The sequence below is a fragment of the Ursus americanus genome, chromosome 7 (assembly GCF_024610735.1).
Source record: "Ursus americanus isolate L20-20 chromosome 7, mUrsAme1.1.p, whole genome shotgun sequence".
NCBI lineage: Eukaryota > Metazoa > Chordata > Mammalia > Carnivora > Ursidae > Ursus > Ursus americanus.
In genome coordinates, this window is record NC_142133.1 from 9,434,674 (window position 1) to 9,462,152 (window position 27,479).

Sequence of the window (27,479 nt, forward strand, 5' to 3'; positions counted from 1 at the left end):
AAACTACTTTAACTAGAAAAAACTGTTTAACCAAAAATGGCAATAAACTGGAATCTTTCAGTTACTGCTTTGAAAAGACAATGTTTTATAAAAATTATTGCCTATTTCTTCTAAATAGGATAAATACTAAGATTTTTCTTATCAATCATTCCTTTAATAATTCTGTTGCTATCCTTATAAAATAAAAATAAATGATAATGTAACTACAAGGCTTAGTTTGCAGTTTTTCCACTGTATAATTTAGTCACATTATTAAAAAAACACTCCACATTCCCTCTTACGTATATGTGGACAAATGGTGAACAGACAGTTTTATAGCTTAAAATATAAGTGAGGAAAACATAGACATCTGCTATACCAATAGCTGGTTTTTATTTTTTTTAAGGAAAGGTTATTAATTTAAAAAGAGAGTTCTAAGAAATGTAATAGGATTCCCAGCAGTGATGATTTCTGAGATCTATGAGATTTGAAACATAATTATAAAAAGGCTAAAAGCCAAAAAGCATTTCTACTTTTCCCTTTTTAAAAAAAATCCAGATGATTTGTCACATCAAAGAAGTGTGGCACATTACCGAGGCCATAGTCTTAGTCATCCTCAGAATCGCTACCCCTTCTTGTGGGGATGGAGCACCGCACTGAGGATAGCAATGCGTCTTCAATTGGTTTCTTAGGGTTTTCCTCCAAGTCTGTCTTGATTGCTCCAGACTCTGACAGTTTCCACTCCAACTCTGTGTGATAAAGAAAAACCAAATTACCTAAGGCAGTCAGCATGGGACCCTCACCCTCAAGCCCATTAAGCCAGTTTTCTCTAAGCAGAAACTATGCAGTAACATTTGATGATAATTTTAGTGCTGTAATTATAAGGTACCTAGAAGGAAAGCAAAAAATCAGACCTTTAAGAAGGAAAACAAAATATTTTCACTTTTTCAGAAGAGGGTATCAAATGAGATACTATATATATTTGAATCTATATGGTAACTAAAATAAAAAAACATAAGACTAAACCTGTCTTCTAATGACTACTGTTTCTTGACTTGCACAATTTCCCAGGAAAGAAATCAGCATGAAACATTTAAAGGAAACACTTTTCAGTCCTGCTGGCAAACTAATCATTAAATCTAACTTCAGTTAACATAAGGAAATTCTTAGGCCTCATGTCTAGTATCTCTGTCTATTAGAATCAAAGGATAAATGTATGATGACATCCTAGAACTTATACATTTGCTCCAAGTATAAAAACAGTACCAGGAAAATAAAGAACCAGTGACTAAAGCCTTGGTTCCTGTATGTCACTCTCTTATAATCAGTGAAACTCCACATGGGTGTGAGACCTTGTGAGGTGAAATCAGGGCATGTATTTTTCCACTGCAGAAAAGAACCCAGGCAGAACTAAGGGACTATATGAGACACTCTACAGCAAACAGCCTGGTTTAAGTGATACTCTGCTAATTAGATACCTCCATTAAAATGTGACAACCAATTTTATTTAAGTTGTATTAATTTAAAGTGCTCCATGGAGATCAGTAACACCAGTATTTAAAGTTCTTAGTACCTCGGTTGAATGTTTTGAAACTTCAACAAATTTCTTGAAAAAAAATAAATAAATAAAAACCTTAATTCTGATTCTTGACTCAAGAATATATTCAGATCCACCACTCATATGTATCGGTGTACATATTAATGTTATTGTTCACTTACATGCAGTAATCATTATTTTATAAGTTCACTAATCCTCAGATAAGACTTCTTCTAGAAATAAAGACTGGACCTACTATCCTACACCCATCTCTCCCCTCATGGTACATTCAAAAGACCAGAGTAAGATGCAAACATATACTTAGTTTGAAATGCAGTATGCCTTTGAACATTGGCATAATGCATAACTGTTGTAACATTTGTGTGTATGTACGTGCATAGATGTTAATACTTATCCCAGTTGAATATCTTCTATGGTTATATAAAATAGTATATTAAGTCATATTTTAACATATGTTCTTAAAGCACAGGTGGACATATTATTTCAATAATGAGTGACTTAGGAGGATGCCCTCGGGCCTCAGGTTCTCTCTTTCATGTTATGAGTGTATACATATTTTGACACCTCATGTAACAGGTAGAAAGGAATAAAAAGACACATCCTTCAGGAATAAAAGGATACATCCTTCAGGAGTTAAGAGGTAGAACTCAATAAACTTTTAATTCAACTTAAAAGCCACTAAGATATTCAACTGAGGAAATATTCCCATAGATATATATATATAGATATATAGAGATATATATATATAGCGCCTATATACGTAAATATGTACATATATACATACACACACACACATATATAAACATCTATCAATAATATGTTCTTGTGAATCTTTTCTTTAAGATTTTATTTATTTGGGGGGGGCATGAGCAGGGGGAAGGGGCAAAGGAAGAAGCAGACTCCCTGCTGAGCAGGGAACCCGATGTAGGGCTCGATTCCAGGACCCTGGGATCATGACCTGAGCCAAAGGCAGACACTTAACCCACTGAGCCACCCAGGCGCCCCATTCATGTGAATTAAACAAAAAATGAATCTTGAGATCTTGAGCTATAACTTAAAATGTATCCAACTATAGGGACAAATAAAACATATTAGACATTAATATTAAATATACATACTTTAAAATCCAGTGCACCCCCTTTTTAACAGAATTACTAGAGCCCAGATAAAACTGCCTCCAGTGACTCATTTAATGAGATCAAATGTGCTTCTTCCCTTTTAGCAATCACTCACACAGGGGCAAAGGTGACTTTGACAAATCATCATGACACATGTCTCTTCAACAGAACCATCCTCTCATCATCTCTACCAGTCACTGGTCATTGCTCATGTGCCCTGGACCATCTCAAAGAGGCCCTTACCGTCTATTGTCAGGTTCATGCCACCAAACACCAGAGGTCCAATAAATTGAGCCTTGATATCTCCTTCAAGGTAAACAAATATTGTAGGCAGATTCCTATCAGGATAATTGGGTATGCAGGTTGTTGAAATGGCTTTGATAAATTTGACATCAGGAAACTTCCTGGCAAGTCCACTGAAGTGCTGATTTATGAGGGCACAGAGGGGAATCCTGTAAAATAGAAAAGGGAAACAACGGTGAGAAAGGAACCCTATAAAACACAAATGGAAGCAACTATGATTCTGCATTTATACAGGGCAAAGCTCACCTACCGTTCTACCTACACAAACCCTTGTAATAGCTTCACAAGTGATTCTGCTACTCCAGCCAAGATGAATTAACATTTTTTTAAAAAAACATTCTAATAAGTTCAGGGAAAGTGAAGAACTTAAAATCCAAAATCCAATTTAATTTGACTCAATAAGTCAGAAAAACAGCTTCAATGTAAAAGATAATTGTTTTGCCCATCTATATGAGTGAATATTCAAGATTCAGAAGGTGTGAAAAACATCAGAAAGAATTTCCTGCTTTAAAAAAACTTCTACACAAATACAGTAGGAGAATACGGCTGGAGCTGAGAAACCGTGGAGGGCCACTCCATCATTTGCCTGGAACAATTATTATAAAGGTCACCCGACATCTATGAGAATGATTCACTATATGGGATTTTGAAATGCCAGTTTCTCTAGAAGGATAAATAAGGAATTCTTTTTCAATAAAAGCGATCTTCATTGCTACAATGTAACAAAGGCATTCTTTTTAGTCACAAATACTAACTTTAAAGTCTGAAGGCAAAAATTAGGCATTAGGTTTGGGCAAATCAGCAACAAAACACAACACTAGTAAAAAACAAAACAACACAAAACAACAAACCTCCAAAGTGGATTAAGCCCCAAATTTCCAAGACATAAATTCAAATTAACATTTAAGGACCACGCATTAAGATCAGCTCACCCTTGTTTGTAAAGGTGCAAGATTACCCACAAGCCCTCACCGGCTTTGGTAACTTCTTGAACATAATCCTTTCCTGAGATCTCCAAAACTTCTCCAAATTTATTCTTCAGTTGAGTTGCTTTCCACTCAGCCAGTCTTTGCTGCCTGCACAGCACAAAGAGGAGAGAGACATCTTACATGTACACCCCACACAACCCTTCAGAGAGCAACCTTTATAAAGAGTCAGGTTTATTTATCTGCCATGTGGCAAAAGTCTAAGATCAGTTCACTAAGATCTGCAATATTACGACTTAATTATAGTCCTTTCCAAAAGTTACCTCGGTCAGAAAATTAACTTTTCAAAAGACACACATTTTAGTGCCACACAAAAAACCAAACAGTCCCTCTGGGTGGCACTAACCTGTACATTTCAATAGCGCGTTCATCTTCCTCGTTAAATTCGTCTTCATTATCCTCCAGCTCTTCCAAAGTCATATCTTCATATGTTTTCACTGAATGTAGTTAAGTTAGCAAAAACCAAAAAATGTAAAAGATGAACACACTTGCATTTTGTTTTCCCTCCTTTATTTTTCTCCCAAAGATGTGCATGCAACACGAAGCCAAAATAAAATTTCATTCACCAAAACCAAAATAAAAAAATACTGAAGGTCTTACACTAGTAAATAAGGACTTGAGGGTGTTTTCAAAGATAGAACCATGTTGATAAATGCAGCAGGACTGACTCTCCAAACTCCACACAATAGTAAGGATGTGAATGAGAAGTTTCCTAAGTTTATAAAACCAGAGCGTTGTATTTGCCTGAACTGCCCTGGTCTGCTCTTCAAGCGCATGTGCCTATGGACAGCTGCATTAACAGTTCTATCTCTAAGGACCTGGGAGGATACCAGCGGGCGTCCCCGGTACACCCTTCCTAGAGTTAAAGGGATTATTGTCTTGGTCTTCTCTTCAGAGTGGCAAGCAGCTCTCCATTCTTTCAACCAACTGCTATAAAATCTTGATTTGGTTTTTGTTGCCGTAAGCATTCTTGCTTCTTGATGTCAAATCAGATTTTTGTCCCCCTCCCCCAACTCTGTCACTATACAAACTGCTCTCAGCAAAGTCAATAATGACCTCCACTTCCTGACTGATGAGCAGCACCCATCCAACCCACCACTGCCTCCTCTTTGAAAGACGGTCCTCCTCTAGCTTCTAGGACGCCTTCTCTCTTCCCATCTCTATGGCTGCCCCTCCTTTGGGCCTTTCCTGATTTGACTCCTTTTTTATCTATACCCACACCCTTGGTGATTGCATCTCATGGCTTTATTTCCAGCCCATATTTCTCTGATTTAGAGAAAAACATAGCCAACTGTCCACTTGCCACCTCTATTTAACTAATAAAAATTTCAGTGTTTCTATGACCCAAATAGGGCGTTTGATCCTAACTCCAAACTACTGCTCACCAAGCCTCCCTCATCTCAGTTGGTGGTAATGCCATCCTTCGGGCTGGTCAAGTCCAAAGCCTTACTTCACTTACATTTTCTCCTACTCCTCACATGATCCACCAGCAAATCTTATTGGCCCTACCTTCAAATTATTTCCAGCTCTGACCACTTCTCACCATTTCCACCAACACCATGTGGGCTGGTCTAAGCCAATGGTACTTCTTGCCTGAATTACTGCAGTAGTTTCCAGACTAATGTCCCTACTTCCTGACTTGCTCCCCATCTTCCACACTTGGAAAGGCAGCAGCAAGAGGATGCTGTCAACATGCCAATCCTCTGTTCAAACCTCCAGTGACTTCCACCCAACTAGACATAAAAGCCAAAGTCTTTGCTAAAAGAAACAAGGTCCTCAATCGTTTGACCCCTAGTTGCCTCCCTGAACATAATATTCTTTCCTAGTCACATTGGCTTCCTGGCTGGTTCTCCAACACACTCTTCACTCACTTAAGTAGCTCAATTCAACTCCCTCACGTCTACTCAAATGTCACTCCCAGTAAGGCTCTCTTTGACCCTATCTAGAATTATACTCGAACTTCCTCCAACCCTTTCTAGGCCATTTCCTTGCCTTATTTTCCTATATTTACTTATGTATGGTTTATTGCCTGTCTCTCCCACTTAGAATGTAAGTCCCATAAGGACAGGGATTTTTGTCCAGCCTGTATAAAGCTAAAGCCCCAATACTCAGAATTAACAGCTGGCAGACAGTCATTCTGCCATTCACTGGATAAATGCTTTTTAGTGAACCCATCTCTAAATAAGCTCTAACATGTAAGAAGACAAAACTACTAACCCCTGTGATCAATGGGGCATTAAGTCAAGACTCAGAAATATTTCTCCAGGATTATCATGTGCTTATCTGACACGGACAAGAAATTGTGGAAATGTGGAAATTCTACAGCCCAGGAAGTTGAAGGTTAGAGGCAGCCTGTGACTCCCTTGAGGTCCCAGAAATGGTGTCCATTCCAGCACTCCAATCCCTGGTTCCCAATTCCTGCTCAGAGCATCCTTCTACCAAAGCAGTTAGAGGATCAGAAAGTTGTTTCTTAACCCAAAGACAGACAAATGAATATAAGCAATCTCACCAATTGACTGCTGAAGGACTCGCTGTTCTTCTTCTTTTGCCTCCTTTTCCAAATCTTTCAAACTTTCCTTTGAGGGCAAGATGCCCTTTTTGCGTAAGATGTCATTCCACTCAGTGTCTGCATTGGGGTCCTAGGGGAAGTGGACCCAGAATACTATGAGTGCAAAGTCCACTACCAAGGGTACCATGTTGGGTAAAGGGTTGAATGAGAAAGGTGGCAGGAAGAGGAATTCAAACCAAATTATTCTGTGGCTTATTTCTGAGAAAGTGTCAAAAGATCCACAGCCCCTATTCTTTTCCTGTCCTCCATTCCACTTCACCCTCCCCACATAAGACGCACACCCAGGCACTAGTCTTGGGTAAAAATCAGGATATGATGTACAGATCCGCATCAATGCTCAGGCCAAGGCTCTAACCTGGCTTCTATCCAATATTTTTACTAATGACTCAGTGATGCATTCAAAAGATACTAAGTACCTGTGGCAAGTGCAATGATCAACAGGCTAGACCTAGAGAGTTACAAGGGGTCTGCATTCCACAGGATAGGCAGGGATATTCTCTCAGAAGTGGACACTTAATCACCACTGGAAGTTGAGAAGGAACCAGATATGAGGAATGAGATTTTAAGAAATTACTCTCCAGGCAAAGGGACCAGCATGTGCAAAGGGCCCAAGAGCAGAGATAGGAGTATCTCTAAGTTCTAAGTGGCTGCAGTAGAATCAGCAGGAGGAGAGCCAGAAGCTATACTGACAAATTCTCTCATGGCCCAAACCTGAGAGGGAGAACTGAGCCCCCGAAGAAGCGCTCACAATGCCTAACACTTACTGAGTACTAGGTGCTGGACGCTCTGAAGCCCTTTACCTATACCTACTTAGTTAATCCTCACAAGCCTAGGCAAAACATGACATTTAGGAAGACGCTGCCATGTTGGAACAAGACAAATTTACCAGGGTCAAATGTCAGAAGGATAAATGTCAAAGTGGGCTCTAGCTCCCGAAGCCAGCTCGCCGAACACTGATTTTGCATGACTTGGCAGGAATACTGCTAATGCACCTGGTTTGGAATAAGAAATCAAGGAGAGCTGCGGAAAGGGCACTGGGACAGCCAGGCTCCAGCCCCAACTCCATGTCACTGTCTTGCTGAGACATATCAAAAGAAAATGAACAGAATCTTTTCAATAGGGTGGTGAGGGAAGGCCTCTGAAGAGATGACATTTCAAAGCAGGGTCCTGAAGGATAGAAAATACAAAGGAGGCCAGAGCAGCCCTGGAGCTTCCTCTTCACCATTCAAGAGTGTCTGGCTTCTGGCAGACACACTGTATTTGTAGATGCTTATCCTCTCCAGCTCCCAGTGCCTCCTGTCCCAAGCAAATCCCCACTAACTCCATTTCTCATTGGCCACTTCGCCAGAGACGATTTAATCAGAATTCCTGCCTACAGCAGTGAGGTCTGGGAAGCAGCAGAATGACCTCTGACAGAGGGTCCTTCGACAGTGACAGAATTTAGTTGTCACAAATTTTTGTTAATTCCCATGACGTCTTCATTCATTTTCTTTCGCTCTGTTTTAGTCCAATTCCATTAGAAAATTCCTAATACAAAAAAAGGGGACAAAACTAGGGGATTCGGTTTTAACTATTTTAAGACAGAAAGTAACACAGGAGAGGGACCCTAGAGATGAGCTCTGGGAGCCACGGAATCCAAGAGGGAGCGCACCTCAACCCGAACATAAACGTTAGGGGTGAAAAGGACGTAACTAAACCCTCACCCAGCTCTAAGTGGAGTCAGGAACACAGGTTCCGCCATTGTTTTACATTATGGGACCTCCAAGGGGGACCCTTCCCTTCTTCGAGCCTCAGCGTCCATATCCACACAACGTGCCCGTAGCACACCTGCTCAGGAGCTAAGATAATTAAGGAACAGAAAATAACTCTGTCAGGTGGGTTGCTGCGAGTCCTTCACAGACTTCAGGGATCCGACCTTAAGGCGGGATGGCCCCAAAAGACTGAGATTTGGGGGGTGAGACACAGAGAGGTGTGGAGACCCAGCCCGCCGGGTCTCGCCGGACCACGCCCGCCCTCTCGCAATGCGCCTGCGCTGGGCCTAGACTCGCGTAATCTTTCGCGTGCCGGCGGCACCCGGCGGTTCCCACAGTTCCAGCCCGGACGGTCCGCCGCTGCCACGGACCCAGCGGGGCAAACGAGGTGCGGCAGACTCCAGGCCTCGGACCCCCAGGTTCTTTACCTGCATCTTGACTAAAATCGCTCAAGCCAGGCCGCAGCGGCGCCCCCGCCCCTCAGCTCTTTTCCGCGCACGCGCGCAGCCGCTACCCCGCCTCTTCTCCCAGCCCGGCCTTCGCCCCGCCCCCTAAGAGTGAGCAGGGCGGAGCCAGGGAGTGAGCGAGGCCTCTGAGTCGGCCCGCGCCCGCTCCTCAAGAAACGGGGCAGACGCTATGCGCATGCGCAAGAGGGTGCTGCCTGCTGTCTGTTGGTGCCGCCGGCTTCACGTGATCCGGAGCCAACTCTCGTTGCTACCTTATTAGGGCTGGTCTCCGTGCTTGGAAAGGTGGAGCTGGATGAAGGAGGTTCTCTGTGCTATAGGCCATCTCCTGCCGCAGACCCAATCCTGATAAAAGAGGGCTTGGCTCAAGAAGTCAGAAATAGAAATGTGTTTCAGTGATCCAGTGTTACAATTAAAAATGATGCAGGGTCATCCGGAATTCACTCGCAATCATTTCAGCGTCCGATAAAGCAATTAATTCATAAGACACATGTTTATCAAGAGCTACTACGTACCAGGCACTGATCCAGGCTCTACGGATACAGCAGCGATCACAACAAAAACAAAAAGTGAAAGTCATTTCACCTGGTTAAGCCTCAGGCGGTCTATATTTGCAAAAGTGCTTAGCCCTATCCAGGCACACAGGAGGCAGGAGTAAAAATCAGCGGAAGCTGAATGGTAAAATGCAGGTGCTGGGCTCCAGGCTTCTGCCTACACAGCGCTCCGATTTGAGTTAAGAAAGCAATATCCCGCCAGGGACACCTGGCCTAACTTGCCGCCCCTTGGCAATGAAGCAGACACAGATAATACACATCCGCACATCTGTGGAGTAGGCATACGGCTCCCAACGTTGGCAATGAATTAGAACCACCTGGAAAACTTCAACCACTGCAGTTATGCTGGGGCTCCATCCCCAGGCAAATTAAATTCTTGGAGAGGAAGCCTGGAACTGGTATTTTCTTAAAGATACTCAGGTGTTGCTAAAATGCAAAACCATTGATACAGAGTGAATAAAATGATTCCTTGAGGGCAAAGAGCTTTGATTTTATAATTTATAAGGATTCTTAATATTTACCTAACTACTTACCACAGAATTACAGGTCTCCAGAAACATGTGTTTATTCATTTATCTACAGCAAACTGTGAATGAATTGTCCCTGGTCTTACTTCCAAAATCAGGACCCAGGCTAGTTCGGGGTGGGTTTGGCTCTCTGCTAAGCTTTGTGTCCCCTCCACAGTAACAGAGTGGGTGCTATTACATCCTTTCTTCATTCCAAGCGCTAGCTATGTCCTGAGCCCAAGACCCACCCCCACCTCATGATCCCTCTCTCCAGAGGAGATTGACAAGCCAAAGTCTCAGACTCTACCACCTCCTCTGCAGAAATATGCCTCTCCCACTTTTGTCAAAGACTCTTCCATTGCTCTAAATCAGTCTCTCCCACCTCCCTAAAGACCTCTGTCCATCATTCCACCCATGACTCTTGAATCTGGAGAAAATAATTAGGGCTCAGGAGAAAAAAATTAGAGCCATAAGATTTGGAAAAGAAAAGAATTGGAAAATAATTTACTGTTTGTAGGTCATATGACATGAGAGCATGCTTGGAAAACATGAAAGAATTAAGTCCAAAATTCGTACTACAATATGAGAATTCTATATAGGAGCAGGATATAAAATTAACATACAAAAAATAGCCTTCGTATTTACAATGACAAACTAGAAGATATAGACATTAATTACAATAACAACACAAAAGAAAAAAGCACTTAGGAATAAACTCAAAAAGTGTACAAAAACCTACATGGAGAAAATTATAAGACATTGCTGAAAACACAAAAGTAGACCTGAACACATGCAAAGAAATATCTCCTTTTTGGATAGGATGACTCAACATCACAGAGATGTCAATTTTCTCCAAGTTCATGAGTAAAATTTAACACAATCTTAATTTTAAAACCCAAATATTTTCTGAGGCTTGACAGGTTGATTCTCAAGTTTTTATGATGAAATAAGCAGCAGGAATGGCAGACTGAGGGGACAGCCAGCCTCTACCAGATAGTAAAACAATGTGGCATTGGTGCGCGAACAGAGAAATCGATCAATGGAGCAGCACGTTCAGAATTAATCTGCGAATAGAGCCAAGTACGTACAAACATTAGTGTATGCTTAGGATGACATCTCCTCTGCTGGGGGAAGGGGTGGCGTTTTTAATAAATGGTGTTGGGGCAATTGGACAGCTATTTGAAAACATAAAATTGGATATGTACTTCATGGTGTATATCAGGTTAAAAATTGAAAACTTAAAGTGCTAGAGGAAATAATGAGATAATTTCTTTATAACCCAAAAGGGGAAAAAGGCTTTGATGACTATTACAATAAACCCAGAATATCAAATGAAAATAATGATAGATTTGACAACTTAAAAATTGTTTTCTGCGTAAGAATAATGAACACCAGCATGCCACCTTTGGTGTAAAATAAAAGGTTAAATAAGAATACTTATGGGGGTACCTGGGTGGCTTAGTCAATTAAGAATCTGACTCTTGGTTTTTGCTCAAGTTGTGATCTCAGGGTTGTGAGATCGAGCCCCACGTTGGGCTGCATACTGATCCTGCTTAAGATTCTCTCCCTCTGCCCCTGCTCCCCTGCTCATGCTCTCTCTTTCTTAAAAAAAAAAAAAAAAGAATACATATGTGTATATATTCATATTTGGTTAATTTTGCAAAAAGAATCACAGAAAGAGGAAATCCAAAATTAATGAAATGGCTAATTGTGGCAGTAAGATGGGATGGGGGTGGAAATGAAGTGGTAGCAACAGAGAATTAGGAGTAAGAATCCTCTGGGAAACTTTTATTTAGGGGCAAACAAGTTTTGTGGGGCCTGAAACACATTCAGTCTTGGAGAATCTCTTTAAGAATCTATCGCTTATATGTGGAACCTAAAAAAACAAAACCAAAAATTCATAGAAAAGGAGATAAGATCTTTCTTGTAAGGAGAAAAGTTTTTTCCTTTTTTCTTTTTTTCTTGTTGTATCTGTGATAGAAGATGGATGTTGGCTGAATCTATTGTGGTAATCATTTCACAGTATATGTAAATCAAACCATTGTGTTGTACGCCTTTAACTTATACAGTAATGTGTGTCAATTATTTTTCAATAAAACTAGAAAAAACTACAGGGAAAGAAAGAGTGTAAAGGGGTCCTGAGACCCCATTTGAGAGATTTTGAAAATTTTTGTTTAGGGATTAAATGAGATTTTCTCCTAGAATAATGACTATACAGAATAGGCAGGCATTCAACAAATTTTTTTTTTAATGACGTTGACTGTGATGTGGCAAGAACAGTAAGTTTATTATGCTATCTTTCCTGTCCTTATAATTTGTTAAGTAATACAATGTAAACATACAAAAAAGGAAGAAATATTGTTTCTGTGTTGAGTAGATGTTGGCCTGTATAAATATTATCATGACATTTGACCAAATAAAAATAGAAAGTTAAAAAACACAAAATTATGACTATAAAAGTGGGCATGAAAGCAGACCTTTATTTAGAATGGAGAAATAGTAACAAATTACCAATTTTAAAAAGCTGACAAATGCCATAAACATCACAAAATCCAGAGAAATATCATAATATTTCTATTAATTAACTCTGACCCATCTGTATGATATCATAGATTAACTTCTGGCTTGTGTATATTGTTGGGGAGAGAATTCCTTCTCTACCCCACTTCCCAGTGTTATTCTCCCTAGTTTAGGAATTAAATTGACATGAGACAGATTAACAAGAAAAAAACCGAAGTTGTATTAAGTGCGCGTGAAGGCCCAATATTGAAATTGAGACCTAAAGAAATGACCAAGGCCGGCAGTTTTTATACATTTCGAACCAACAGATAATAAATTTGTAAGAAATTGACAGGATAAAGAAAACAGATGTTTGGGAGCTATAACTAGTAAGGAATTCTAAGCAGAATTTGGGCTGAGGTAGTCAGAATAAAAAGTAGCAAGGTTGGGGTGCCTGGGTGGCTCAGTCAGTTAAGCATCTGACTCTTAATTTCGCCTCAGGTCATGATCTCAGGTACATGAGATCGAGCCCTGCATGGAGCCCAGCTTCAGGCTCTGCACTCTCCACAGAGTCTGTTTGAGATTCTCTCCCTCTGCCCCTCCCCCTGCTTGAACCCTCTCTCTCTCTCAAACAAATAAATAAGTAAATAAATAATCTTTTAAAAAAAGTAACAAGGTTTATTTCCACAGTTTTCTCAGCTTTAAAGTCCCTACCTCTGGTGATAAGGATGTCATTTTACTTCTTAGCTTGGGGAGGGTATTTTTCATATGGGAGATTTATTTCCCGCTATCAGGGGGACAAAGGAGGGTCAAAATGTCCTGGTACTGGCTGATTCCTAAGTAACTTTCACTTAAAATAATCAATATGCCAAAGGGGCACATTTTGGGGCAGCCTGCCCTTGGCCCCTACAATATTAAGCCCTGTTTCTACCAGAACTATCTATATACCTCATTCAAAGATAGACTCCATAGGGGCACCTGGGTGGCTCAGTCGGTTAAGCGTCTGCCTTAGGCTCGGGTCATGATCCCAGGGTCCTAGATCGAGCCCTGCATTGCACTCCCTGCTCAGTGGCGAGCCTGCTTCTCTCTCTCCCTCTGCTGTCACTTCCCCTGCTTGTGTGCATGCGCGCTCTCTCTCTCTGGAAAATAAATAAATAAAATCTTTTTAAAAAAGATAGACTCCATATATTACATTTATATCACATTACGTTCACTGGCCCTGCAACTTCATGTCACATCACTGGGTGAGAGGCAAGTATTCCGGCAAGTCATTTGTCTCCTGGATGGCCAGCAGTAACTATGGGTGGAAATGACTGCAGGTACATAAATGGATATCAGTAACTATATCCCCCATTCAACTTTCCCTTAGCCAAATTCCAAAAATACGTGTGACTGCTCTAATACCGTCTGACAAAGAGATGTCACTGTGACTACAACTGGTACATATGTACACTGATACTATATGTTGCCTTGGTAACTGAACTACAACAGGCAGAGTGAGGATTTTCTAAAATAGTGAACAACTTGGTAAAATTCCAATCAAAACAAAGCACAGTCTTCCCTCAGTTTAAAAAAGAATTGCCATCCTAGTAAATTTGGTGTATTCCTAGAAAAATTCAGCTAAAACTGGACAAAAATATATGCTGAAATTTAAGTAGATTTCACAGCTATGTGACAGTCCTATGCCTCGTAGAACATCTAGCTTTCCTGAGCCCCATGGATACCAGCAACATTCCTTTCCCCATTCAGTCATTGATGTGACCAAAAAATTCCCAGTAATTTCTGCGATGTGTCCTAGGGGCTGTCCCTGCCCTTCTTGGAAATCATTGCCAGAACCCAAACTTGTCAAGCTGACATATTCTAAATCAAGTTCACTGATATTAAGGTCAACAAAGAGGACATTTCTTAAGTATAAACAAATGCTAAGAAGGATATGATATTTTCCAAAGCACAGGATCCTTATCTCATTGGTGTAATTTTCCACAAAATGAACAGCCTACCCCTTCCATAAGCCCTTTTCTACTACATACAAGGAGAATTTTGTGCCGTATCGTCACTATAAGACTACTTGCAAGAAACAATGATCATGGCTTGTACATAAGAATTCACACATGGAAAAAGCCAGTTAATCTCTTTTACCAGTGTTCTCAACTGCAAAGTGAAGACAACAACCTCATGGGGTTGTTGTGAAGATTCAATGATTTGGTATATGTAAGGACTGAAAACAGGGCTGTTCCATGAAAAGGGTGTGCAAAGTGACCTCCAAAGGCCAAAGGAACCATAGGACTGAAGGAAAATGCAAGCCCAGTTTGATAAGAAATGGTTTCTTAAAGGGACCGATACACAGAAGCATGTCTTGGGCAGCTGTCAGACCAGGAGATCTCTACAACACCACCTCTCGTAAAACCTGCTGTTATAGCCGTAGAGACTGGGGAATAGTCAAGGAAAACTACTGGGAAGAAATGTTTGAGAATCATAGATATATCTCCAGAGCAGATCAAGGACATTATTTTCCCAGGGTGTACTTCAAGGTGTGATTAAACAAAAAGAAAGAATGGTGGAGGGGATGCTGTGCTCAAGAACACCTCAGGTCACAGAGCGGTCATCATGGCAGACTTGTCCAAGTTGGCATTAGGTTCACGCAAATGCCCAGCATGTGGTAGGTGCTCAGTGTTAACTGTTTTTATTATGCCTTGCTACAAGACTTACATTACAAATAAACAGGTTGAGGACTTCTTAAACATGAAGTGGAATATCTCATGGAATGCTCTTGGCTTTATATTGTCTGACAGGCTTGAAAGACACAGAGCTTCCCCTGCTCCTTGTAAGATGGCCCCCCTCACCCATACCTCACCCCAGACTCAAGCAGGATCTAAGTTGGCCCAGAGAGCGCTACTTCCTGAATATCAACTCTTACCTTTCCCTTTTGTTAAATAATAAAAATTCAACCAAGTAAATTTGATGATCTAATTGGCTATATTAAACAATTTGTGTATCAACAACATCCCATCTAGCAAGTAGAGGGGAGCTCTGAGGAGGCATACAAAATGGAAGGTCTTTCTAGAATAAGGATGGAGCAAGAAAGTAATTAGTAGAAGAATTATTCCAGGCAAGGTCACTTTCCCTTAGGGGGAAGAACAGAGGGTCTTATCAAGCTGATTACCTTATCTTTCTTTTCTTTTTTTTTTAATTATTATGATATGTTAGTCATCATACAGTACATCATTAGTTTTTGATGTAGTGTTCCATGATTCATTGCGTATAACACCCAGTGCTCCATGCAATACGTGCCCTCCTTAACCCATCACCAAGCTAACCCGTCCCCTTACCCTCCCCCCCTCTGAAACCCTGAAGTCCACAGTCTCTCATGTTTCATCTCCCTCTCTGATTTTCCCCTCTTCAGTTTTGCCTTCCTTCCCCTAATGTTCTCCGTGCTATTCCTTATGTTCCACATATGAGTGAAACCAGATTACCTTATCTTTCTTTGGGGGATGAAGAGGGTCCATGTGGCAGACTTACTGGTGCCTATCAAAAAGATTCCTGACTGGCCTAGTAAGACTACATTTTGGGGGAGGTTGAAACTGCAATTAGATTATGTACTAATTCCCAGTTTGGGGACTCAGCCTAAATGGCACCATTTTGGGACTCTGGTTTTCTTTTTAACACTCTGCTATCTGCACTCCAACCATTTTGGGTCCCTTGGCCTGTCACGTTTTTGCTGTTTCTCAGGTCCTTCAAGCTGCAGGGAGGAAAGTGAAGATTCATGTTTCGTGACCCTTCATTCTGATCACTCCAGACTCCTTTGCTCTCTTATCAAACTTTCACACCATACCCCAGTACTAGTTACATCCCATCCCTTGCCCACTTGGGGCCCAAACATAGCTGTAGAAACACATACCACCAACCCGATTTGCTTTGCTTTACATTTATAACCACGCACTGCCAGTAGGTGCCCAGGACTTCATACCCTAGTCTATTCACTTTCCCTTTCATTAAAAAGGAAACCACAGGCCCAAAATGGCATCACTTAGATTAAGGCTCCAAGTCAGTAAACCAAGATAGTACCTAACCCGACTGCAGTTTTCACCTCCCACAAATGGGACCTTTAGCCAGTTAACATGGAATTTCCTGGTCAATACTAGGAAATTTACTGATCGACCCCCTCTGCTCTCCTCTGGAGGACAACCTTGCCTAAACAATGCATTCCTTGCTGAGAAATTCTTTTTCTTTTTTTGTGCCCTCTCTCTGCCTTTAAAAACCTTCTTTTATTTGGCTCAGAGAAGCTCCCTTCTACTTGATAGTTGGGATGCTGCCCAATGTATAAATCATTTAACAAAGCCAATTAGATCTTCAAATTTACTTGGTTGAATCTTGGTTTTTTTTAATGCCCTATTCTAGAGAACTATTTTACACCTCCTCTTTTCTCAAAATCGCATTGCCCTGTTCCTCTCCTGGTTCTCAAAAGATGATGTTGAATCTGTTACACCTAGGTAAGGAAAGAAACCAGAAAAGAATCCCCATGCTCCCACTGGCAGCTCTACTGAAAAAGGGACGCACCCTCACCCCCACCCCTTTGTGCAGTGGAGCCGCTGCCATCTTTTGTCCACAGCTGGACTTTGTTCCAGCAATATCCCCCCTCCCACTCCTGTGCCCACAGTGGATTTTATCCTCCCTGGTGGCTCATTACATCAACACATAAACTTGCTGAAATATTTCTAATGTTAAAGACAAAAAACCCTTCCTTGACCCCACATTCCTCTCCAGCTACAGAGCTTTCCAGCAAAGCTCCTGGAAGACTATGTTCATTGTGTCCATCCCCTCCCTCCCATTCTATTCAACTCACTTCTGTCAGGCTTTTGTTCACCCGTTAAATATGCTTTTGTTGAGGTCACCCTTGACCTCCATGTCAGTCATTCTCTATGCCCTTCTTCTTCAGCTTTCAGTAGACTTGACTCTGTGTTTCTCATTCTCTTCTTGAATCCCATTCTTTGCTTGGCTATCCAACTCTCTGCTGTCTTGATTCTCCTACCTTACTGGCTGCTCCCCTTGCTAGTTCCTCTTTTCTTCCTAAACTCTCAGCTGGGATTTCACAAAGACTCTGTCCTCAGCTCTCTTCTCTATCTATAAAGATGGGGGATCTCAAATGGTACAGTGTTATAAATATAAATGCCATCTATATGCTGAAGGCTTCTGAAATGAACTCCCCACTTCATCTCTCCCCTGAACCCCAGGCTCATAGACCCATGGCCTACCTGGATGTCTGTTGGGTGTCTCAAATTTAACAAGTTGACCCCAGAATTCGGGATATCCAACTCCCAAACTTCTCCCTCTAGTGTTCATATCCTGATAGCGTTAGGCTCAGCCCTAATCCCTCAATTAATCCAGCCTTAAATTCTGCCACCCCCTCTCCTTCCTTTACCCCTCTTATTCCTATCAAGCCACATTCATGATCTCCTGGACACTGCAATGTCCCAGTGGATTTCCCTTCTCCTACCTTCACTCTACTTCCTACTCCATGGTCAGTTCTCCCCAGAGAAGAAAGGGACCTGTCCTGTTATAAAGTCAGATAATACCACTTTTGTCAACCTTCCTTTGGCTCTATGTCGTAATTAGAATAAAGGCCAGAGTCCCAATATGCTCAGGCCCCTGGCCCTCCCTGACATCTCTGCCACTCTCCCCATCTTTATGCTCCAGCCACACTGGCCTCTTGCTGGTCTGCATACATGCCAAGCATGATTCCATCTGGACTTTTGCATTTGCTATTTCTACTTCCTGAAAACCTGGTCCCAGATTTCTGTGTGGGTCACCTCCTCACTTTTTTTAGTTTTCTGCCCAGATATCGACCTAGAGAAGACTTCTCTGTGACTCTACAATTGCAGCTTCCCCCCTCACCATCACACCTGGCTCTCTTTTACTTGTCTTCATAGAACTTACCTGCCAGTATGTTTTAGAGTAATTGATCCAGTGGTTTTCTGTGTCTTGTGGCTGTCTTGGTAATTGTGCCCCTGAAACCTAAAACAATACTTGGCACATCACACTCGTTGGTAGATGGGGATTCAAAGTGACGGTGGCTTTCCAGTTTGGTTTTAACATTGAAATCCTTTCTTTCCTTCCACATCAAGGCTGTCTATCTGGTTGACTTGGGATTTTCGCAGTGGCTAGAGGATGGGGTGAGGGTTCCAGTGAACAGGCTAGGGCCTGTGTGGTTTGAGCTGCCTGCTGGTACCAAAAAAAGAGAACGTTCAGGCTTTCTTATCAGCTTGCAGAAGTGCGAGGCAAAAGGGGAAGAGGAATGGATGTGGCTTAAATCCCTTAGCAGTCAAACATAAAAAATGGAGTCAGACTCTTTATTATAGGGGAGAAGAGCTGTTCACGAGGTAAGACTGGCAATTTGTCCAAATTAAAGGTAAAAGTCCTTGGATTTCAGAAGCACAGGGAGTCCTAAGCTGGAAAAATAAAGATAAATCCACACACAGAGATACTATAGTAAAACACACAACACAAATATGCTAAATAGTACGTGTTCATACTCAGACTCTCCCACTACCCTTTCATGAACTTACCTTTAGCACTGGGGTTGGAAGGCTGGAAACTACATTTCACATTTCCGAAACTCTCTTGCCAGCTAAGGTTCTAAGGAGAGCCTCCCAGTCTAAAATGGGAGGCATAAGAAGCTCTTCTGCTTCTGGTAGTGCCTCTGTCAGTGTTGGAGGCACTGTTTCCCACTCAGTAATGGCAGCAGTACCTCCAGCAGCATCAGTGGAAAGTGTGGACCAGGGGCTCCAGCCCAGGGGTGTTAGCAGCTTATGATCAGGGGGTAATACCCCCTTACCCTGTTGTTCCCTTTCCCTTCTAATTGTTTTGTAACCAATTCTCTGTTTTAAACCCTTTTTTTAAGGGGCACCTGGGTGGCTCAGTTGTTAAGCGTCTGCCTTCAGCTCAGGGAGTGATCCCAGGGTCTTGGAATTGAGCCCCACATTAGGCTCCTCTGCTGGGAGCCTGTTTCTTCCTCTCCCACTCCCCTGCTTGTGTTCCCTCTCTCTGGCTGTCTGTCTCTCTCTCTGTCAAATAAGTAAATAAAATCTTTAAAAAAAATAAAAATAAACCCTTATTTTATTGAAATATCTAGGACAGTGGTATCCAATAGAACTTTCTACAATGATGGAAATATTCTGTATCTGTGATGTCCTATACAGTAGTTATAGCTACTGATGGCCATTTAGTACTTGAAATATGGCTCATGTGTTTGAGGAACTGAACTTTTAATTTTATTTAACTAAAAATTTTAATATAAATAAGCACACCCAACTAGTGGCTACTCGATTGGACAGTACAATTTCAATGAAACATGCTGTGTTATTATTGCAATGAAAAGGTAGAATATGGGAAGACTCCCTTCTTGAGTCATAGGACTTATACAAAAAGTGGAAGACATATGTTAACAACTAGAGAGAAAGGATCTATAAATCAAAGATGAGAGTCATAACAAACACTTTAAAACCCCCATGACCATCTTCCTAGGTTAGTTTCCTGTCATGCACTTAGCTCAGGGTCCTGCACAGCCCAAGGTGCTCCCTATCACAGGCTGGAACCAAAACCCATGTTAGAGAGACCTATGAAGGGCACGGCAGTTGACACTTGGCCCAGCCAAAGCTGAATCAGGTGGAAGACACTTGGCTTTGTCACCTGGCACCAAACACCTGTGTCATTGGTTGGAAGGGTGAAGATTAAGAGGGTAAAGAAGGAAGCTTGCTGAAGAAATGAAATATGTGGTTGCCAGTGTAAGCATTTGTGCCAACAAACACTATGAGATCTCTGGTGGGTGAGGGGAGGAATTGAGGAAAGACAATTCACTATTAAACTATTTTGAATGATATATGTATTTATTGTTTGAGATGAACATGAAGGTAACCTAGCTGTTTCCCCTCATGTCAGTCATCTCAGACAAGGCTTTTAAATCAATGGAAATTCATACCTACTGTGAGAATTTTAACAAGCCATGTTCACTGCTTTGCAATTCCAGTTTACCAGGAGAATGACTTAAATGTCTCTTACTCATTTGTTGTAGCGTTTGTGCAGATTCAATAAGGAAATGTGTTTAGTTGCCTTTGAGAAGGAAGAAACACTACTTGGACTCATCATGTCAAAATTTGAAACTTTTCTCAATATTCTTAAAGCACATTTCCATTCTATTCAAAATAAAGGTATTAAAGGGATTAAAATAAATTTTGCTCATTTTTGAAACAAGAGTTTGTTACTTCTGATTTCTCTTTAAGTGAATGAAATAAGAGAGTCAGAACAAGGATGTTTATCTGTCTATCCTGACTACTGGATTGAGAGGCCAGAGGCCTGCTGGAGACATGGCAGGGCCTTGAACTACATGTTGGAAGTTGTTGCATCAAGTCTACCCTGTGCTGCAATGGACTGCAGCAGTGTTCTATGGGATGGGGGGTCTGAGCCAAAGTCAAAGCGTTTGTGAACTGAAGGAAGCTGATACTAGGGAAGGGTCCAGGATCTGGAGGAAGTGGAGGAGTGTTCTTTCTGAGCCAAATGCACCCATGACTGCTGCAGGTTTTTCTGTGATGTCCCTGGCCAATGACATTGGAGCACCCAATGACATGGAGCAAGGGTGGTCCAACAGAATAGACAGATATAACCAAACTCACTGGGGGCCATTCTTTTTCAAATTCTTAGTTCTTTTGTAGAAAACAAAATCTGGAAATTTAGAAGAAAGAAAGGGAGCCTTAAGTGCTGTTTTTCATCTTTGTATAACAAATCACCTAATCAATAGCTAATTGATTAGAAAATTTCCATGCTCCTTCATTTAAGAACATAATGAATATTTATTGAGCTCAACATTTACCAAGCTTCTACCTGCCATGTGCTATACCCAGTGGTAGATGCTAAAAATCCAAAGATGACTAAAATACAATCCCTACTTTCAAGGTACTCACTATCGAATAGGCAGTCACGTAAATGAATAACATCAGAATACTGGTATTTTGTAACGTAATACTATTAGTTCAGGGTTTTAAAAAACTAAAATCTGATTCATTTAAATCATTAAATCTTGAGACCTACTTAGAGTTTGGGGTTACACTGACACTTAGAATAAAAAGATGGCCTTCGTCCTTCTCACCTTTTAAAACTTTTCCAAGTTTTCTTATTCCTGAGTCAGATCATCCTTACATCCTCCAGGCCACCTTTGAGGTCAAGAAGGGACTGTTTGAGAAGGAAGGGGATGTGGGAGGGGGCTGGGAGACTAGATGGGAGGAACAGGGAAGCAAAGGTCTCAGGCCCAGTGGTGCACATGCCTCTATAACCACCTTTTTCTCATCAGAGTTAAATTGCTCTTCTTCCTCAGCCTCTTTGTCTTCTAAGGCCAAATTCTATTCTCTTTATTATTTTTAATAACAATATTTTTTATTATATTATGTTAGTCACCATACAGTACATCCCTGGTTTCTGATGTAAAGTTCGATGATTCATTAGTTGCGTATAACACCCAGCGCACCATGCAATACGTGCCCTCCTTACTACCCATCACCGGTCTATCCCATTCCCCCACCGCCCTCCCCTCTGAAGCTCTCAGTGTGTTTCTCAGAGTCCAAATTCTATTCTCTTTAGCAGGGCTTCTCAACCTTTAAAGTGTATGCAAACCATCTGGGGATCATGTTAAAAGACAGATTTTGATTCAGCAGGTCAGAGGTGGAACCTAAAACTGCATTTCCAACCAGCTCCCCGGTGAGACATGCTGCTGGCCTCCAGACCACACTTTGAGTGGCAAGGCCAGCCCTTCTCAACGTTGACTGCCCATTAGAATAACCTGGAAAGGTTGAACATGTGCAATGGCTGGCATCTATCCCAAGGGCTTCTTTTAATTGGCTTGGACGGGGCGGAGGGGGAGGTAGTGATTGAGGCTGGCATTATTTTTAAAACTCCTTGGGGGGGGGGTCAAAATGCAGCCAGGGTTGGGAGCCACTGTTTCAGAATCCACCATCTTCCTGTAGTGTAATAAGATTCACTTCCCCAATCATGCTGCTTGGAAAGACTCACACCAGAAGACACAGGAACCTACTTCGGGGACACTGGCCTTCTTTTAGGTATATCAGCAACCGAGAAACAATGTATAAAGGAAAATATACTACTGTTATGTGAAATAAAAACCAAGAAAGGTATTGTCATTTTGGTGTGTTATTGCAGTCCCTAGTGATTGACTGAAAAACTGTTTGTGCATATCTGGGTGTGTGGTATGATGGAAAGCAGGCAGAAGTGGAAGACAAGAGACCTTTCCCACTTTCTGGATTCAAGCTGCTTCATGGTAAAAATTATATGATAAATTAAGGACTTTGTAAGGCTCAGAAAGCTGTGTGTGTTTGGGTCATTGGCTATTGTCTGATGCAGGATGTGTGACCATTCTTCAATTTTGTATGGGATTTGGCTTTTAAAGCATTTTCAATAAATAGTAAATATGATATGATATTCCATCACAGCAGCCATGTGAAATAGGTATTTTCATTTTATTGGGTTACTGGTCAATGTCTCGCAGCTGAGGACAAAAGATGGGGAGTGGGAAGAAATATAACATCAGGGTCTTCTGAAACTAAATCTAGGGCTATTCTCACCATGTGATTCTGTCACTAAAGTTCCCTGTGAAATTTGTTATTGGCTCAAATTTATACAAGAACAGTGGCAGGACTTGTCTGGGGTTTTTTGTTGTGGTTTGGTTTTTTTGAGAATCTAGAATCCATTTTATAATAATGAACACAAGCCCCTTTGTTGCATGAAGTGATTCTCAAAGTCTCACAAGTGCTTAATATTCCATTATCAAGCCCTGGGAATTGAGTGCAAAGGCTTCGTTATAACTTAACAAATCAAGATGAGTCATGGTAGGATAGACAGCAGGAAGGCAGAGAATCAGAGATTATTACTGTAAGTCAGTCTCAAAATATAGTTCAGACCTTACCATATCGAGCTCATCCCAAGCACTGATTCCTTGTTAACCCACTTCTTTAGACTCCCAAGAAGACTTCCTCACAGCAAGGATAAGTCATGCTAGGTTCTGACTGCTCCCCTGGCAGTGATGTTTTCAGTGCAAGAAGTGGAGTGGGACTTTTCCTGGTGTCTAGAGATTGGTGCTTGAAGCCCAGACAAAGGCCAGAGGGAAATAAACTCCTCTGGTTTAAAGAGCTGATCAGTTGGGGCCGGGCTCCTCCCTTGGACTTTCTAAGATGTGGGTTACCTGCCTTTGCATTTTATTAACTAGCTAGATATCTGCTGACACTGTGGACAAGCATGTTTGCCCCTATGCCACTCTGAGCAGGGAATTAGAGAAGCCTATATGGCCATCGTTTGGTTGCTAAGGAAACACAAGTTTCTGGGAGCCTGGAAATAGCCAGACTCAAGTCCTTGTGCTTGAGGAGTCTCTGGAACTTAAGAGGTGCCCAGGCTTCTGCTGGGGTGAACAGACCAGTAGGAACAGAAGTTGAGCCAGCTCTCGGGGAGCTGTTCAGAAAGGCTGTTCACCATAGATCTCTGAGTTTGTGGGTGACAGAGAACACTGGCAGGAAAAGAATGAGAGAACACCAACTGCTGGTTGTTAGGTAAAAAGAAGTTTACCCTTCCCCCACTGTCATTCCAAAACCCCAATGCTGGAGTAGTTAGGTGCTATTAATGAGGAAGAGGTGGTATCCCAGAACCAGGCCACCTTCTCCCCTTTCCCAAGGCACCTCCTCATGCCTGCACTTGGAAAAAAAAGAAAGGTATTGTAGGCTGCACTGTGTCACCCCCTCCAAATTCATATGCTGAAGTCCTAATCCCCAGTACCTCAGAATGTGACTGTATTTGGTCATAGGGTCTTCTAAGAGGTCATTAAGGTTAAATAAGGTCATTAGGGTGAGCCCTAATACTCTATGACCGCAATCCTTAAGAGAAGAGGAGAATAGGACACAGACACACACGGAAGGAAGACCACGTGGAGACACAGGGAGAAGATGGCCATCTACAAGCCAATAAGGGTAGCCCCAGAAGAAACCAATCTTGCCGGCAGCTTGAGCTCAGACTCCCGGCCTCCACGATCGTAGGAAAACAAATTTCTGTGGTCAAAGTTGTTCAGCCTGTGGTACTTTGGTACAGCAGCTTGAGCAAACTCATACAGAGCATGTGGGATCTAAATCAGAGGGGCAAGAGTTTAACCAGGCTGGATTTAAATAGCTTGGTATATCTAGAAAAAGTATATTTGCCCAAGAGATAGGGAAGGGGAATTTGTAAGAGCGCAGTTAATATCAGTAATTGACATGCAGTAGTTTGAGTTGTTTCAACCCCCCCCCCCACTGAGTTTGGACAGCTCGCTCCCCACTTAAAGTCTGGCTTCTCCTGTGAACTGAGGCAAATGCTGCTTTCTTTAAGACTGGTGGGGAAACTGGGTCTGTGCTCTCTGCTAGTCCCCTTGTTGAGAGGGCCCAAATGTCCACCCTGGGCTGGTTCAGGTGTCAGAGATGCAAGGCGAGAGGACCAGCAGAACAATGTCTGGGGTTCTTGAATGGTTCCCTGCTTTTTCTCTTGTCTGCTTTGAGGGCCGACCCTGGCCACTAAGGCACCTGAGTCTTTGGGCCAGCAATCGGCAGGTAGGCGAGGAAGCAGCTGTCATCTATCCCTGTCATCAGCTCATACAATGGCATAACACAGAGAAAGTGCTCTGTGCCCTGAGATAAAATACCCACATCACCTTGTGAGCTCCAGTCCCCCAAATAGATTACACCTTGAATATTATCTTGTAAGTGACTGACTTTATCCTTAATTTTCTTGGTGCTAATGACTAAAGATATGTGATGGCCTTTGTAGACATGATCATTTTGTGGGAAAACCACAGGAGTCTCCTAGTTTTCATTGGAAGTATACTTTTAGAAAGTATGTTTTTGTTGAACTGTAGTTGACACAGTGTTACATTAGTTTCGGGTGTACAATATAGTGATTTGACAAATCTATTCACTATGCTGGAGAAAACCACAGTTTTTTGCTACATAATCAGAAATTTGTGTATGTGTGTGTGCGTGCGTGTGCGCGTGTGCCCGCACAACCTGTGTACCGTTCTCTGAGCTTCACAAATCTGTCATTAACTTTGGAAAATTCTTGGTCTCCTTTTTGTCTCGGTTTCATTTTGGATGGTTTCTCCCTCTATGTCTTTAGACTTTCTCATCTTTTATTCTGCAACATTAATCTCTTCTTAACCTCATCTAGTGTATTTTTCTTGTTAGGTTTTATAGTTTTCATCCCCAGAAATTTGACTTCAGTCTTTTTTTTTTAAGTTATGTTATGTCAGTCACCATACAGTACTGCTTTAGTTTTTGCTGTAGTGTTCCATGGTTTGTTATTTGCGTATAACACCCAGTGCTCATTGTAATATGCGCCCTCCTTAATACCCATCACTGGGCTAACCCATCCCTCCACCCACCTCCCCTCCGAAACCCTCAATTTGTTTCCCGGAGTCCATAGTCTCTCATGGTTCATCTCCCCCTCTAATTTCCCCCATTAGTTTTCCTTTCCTTCTCCTCATGAACTCCATGCTATTCCTTATGTTCCACATATGAGTGAAACCATATAATAATTGTCTTTCTCTGCTTGACTTATTTCACTAAACATAATCCCCTCCAGTTCCATCCATGTCAATGCAAATGGTGGGTAATTCATCATTTCTGATGGCTGAGTAATATTCCATTGTATATATGAGCCACATTTTCTTTATCCATTCATCTGTTGAAGGGCATCTTGGCTTCTTCCACAGTTTGGCTATTGTGGACATCGCTGCTATGAACATTGGAGTGTATGTGCCCCTTCTTTTAACTACATCTGTATCTTTGGGGTAAATACCCAGTAGTGTAATTGCTGGGTCATAGGGTAGCTCTATTTTTAACTTTTTGAGGAACCTCATACGATTTTCCAAAGTGGCCATCCCAACTTGCATTCCCACCAACAGTGTAAGAGAGTTCCCCTTTCTCCACATCCTCTCCAACTTTTATTGTTTCCTGCACAGAAATCAGTTGCTTTTCTATACACGAACAATGTAACTGTAGAAAGAGAAATTAGGGAATCGATTCCATTTACTATAGCACCAAAAACCATAAGATACCTAGGAATAAACCTAACCAAAGAGGTAAAGGATCTATACTCTAGAAACTATAGAACACTTTTGAAAGAAATTGAAGAAGACACAAAAAGATGGAAAAACGTTCCATGCTCATGGATTGGAAGAATAAACATTGTTAAAATGCCTATGCTGCCCAGAGGCATCTATACTTTCAATGCCATCCCGATCAAAATACCAATGGCATTTTCAAAGAGCTGGAACAAACAATCCTAAAATTTGCATGAAACCAGAAAAGACACCGAATCACCAAGGAAATAGTGAAAAAGAAAAACAAAGCTGGGGGCATCATGTTGCCTGATTTCAAGCTACATTACAAAGCTTTGATCCACCAAGACAGCATGGTATTGGCACAAAAAAGGACACATAGATCAATGGAACAGAATAGAGAGCCCAGATATGGACCCTCAACACTATGGTCAACTAATCTTCGACAAATCAGGAAAAAATATCCAATGGAAAAAAGACAGTCTCTTCAATAAATGATGCTGGGAAAATTGGACTTCGGTCTTTTCTTCCCTTCTGGGTCACTCCATTTCTCTACATATAATGCTCAATCTTTCCTCTTTCCTTGTGGTTTATCCCCATTTGTCAGTCCTTTACCAGCACAGTACTTAGGGGAAGGGGCACTAAACACAAGTGTTCAAATTACCATGTTTACCAAAAGCCCAGACCTTTTGATTTTGAATTAGAAGGCAACTGATTAATTACCTGATTTCTCAGCCAACAATAGAACAAAGAAAGGAGGTTGCTGCCATTGCTGCAAAAGTGACTGAATGAGTAGAGGGAATTCTTTCCTCCTCCATGCAACTAAGAGTGACACAGTCAAGACTAGCCTCCTGTCCCAAATCTTGCTACTTCTACAGTAAAATCACTTGGTCTTTAGTCAGTTTTATAAAGTCATCACCCAAGTGGTCCAGTCTTGGAGAAGGGTCAAAATCCAAGAAACAGAGTCAATATACCAAAAAGGAAATCCAAAATGACGTTGCCCTTTCTTGTCCTGCCCTGCTGACCACAGGGAAACTTATAAAACACCGTTTTCTCTCCCA

The 27,479-nt window shown here is 41.6% G+C and overlaps 1 protein-coding gene across 1 annotated transcript; it reads right to left on the reverse strand.

The window, feature by feature from the left end:
• Window positions 1-353: 353 nt before the first annotated feature.
• On the reverse strand, window positions 354-8,832 carry PDCL3 (phosducin like 3). Its single transcript, XM_045771744.2, has 6 exons — window positions 8,693-8,832; window positions 6,454-6,583; window positions 4,291-4,381; window positions 3,891-4,034; window positions 2,899-3,107; window positions 354-728 (listed from the first exon to the last, which is right to left on the reverse strand). The coding sequence occupies exons 1-6, from the start codon at window positions 8,696-8,698 to the stop codon at window positions 586-588; spliced, it is 723 nt and encodes a 240-aa protein (XP_045627700.2). The 5' UTR covers window positions 8,699-8,832; the 3' UTR covers window positions 354-585.
• Between the last annotated feature and the right edge of the window lie 18,647 nt (window positions 8,833-27,479).

Coding starts and splice junctions, on each gene's coding strand:
- PDCL3 (XM_045771744.2), bottom strand. Junction 4,382..6,453: donor AGTCCTTCAGCAGTCAATTG/GTGAGATTGCTT, acceptor AACTACATTCAG/TGAAAACATATGAAGATATG. Junction 4,035..4,290: donor CGCGCTATTGAAATGTACAG/GTTAGTGCCACC, acceptor TGTGCTGTGCAG/GCAGCAAAGACTGGCTGAGT.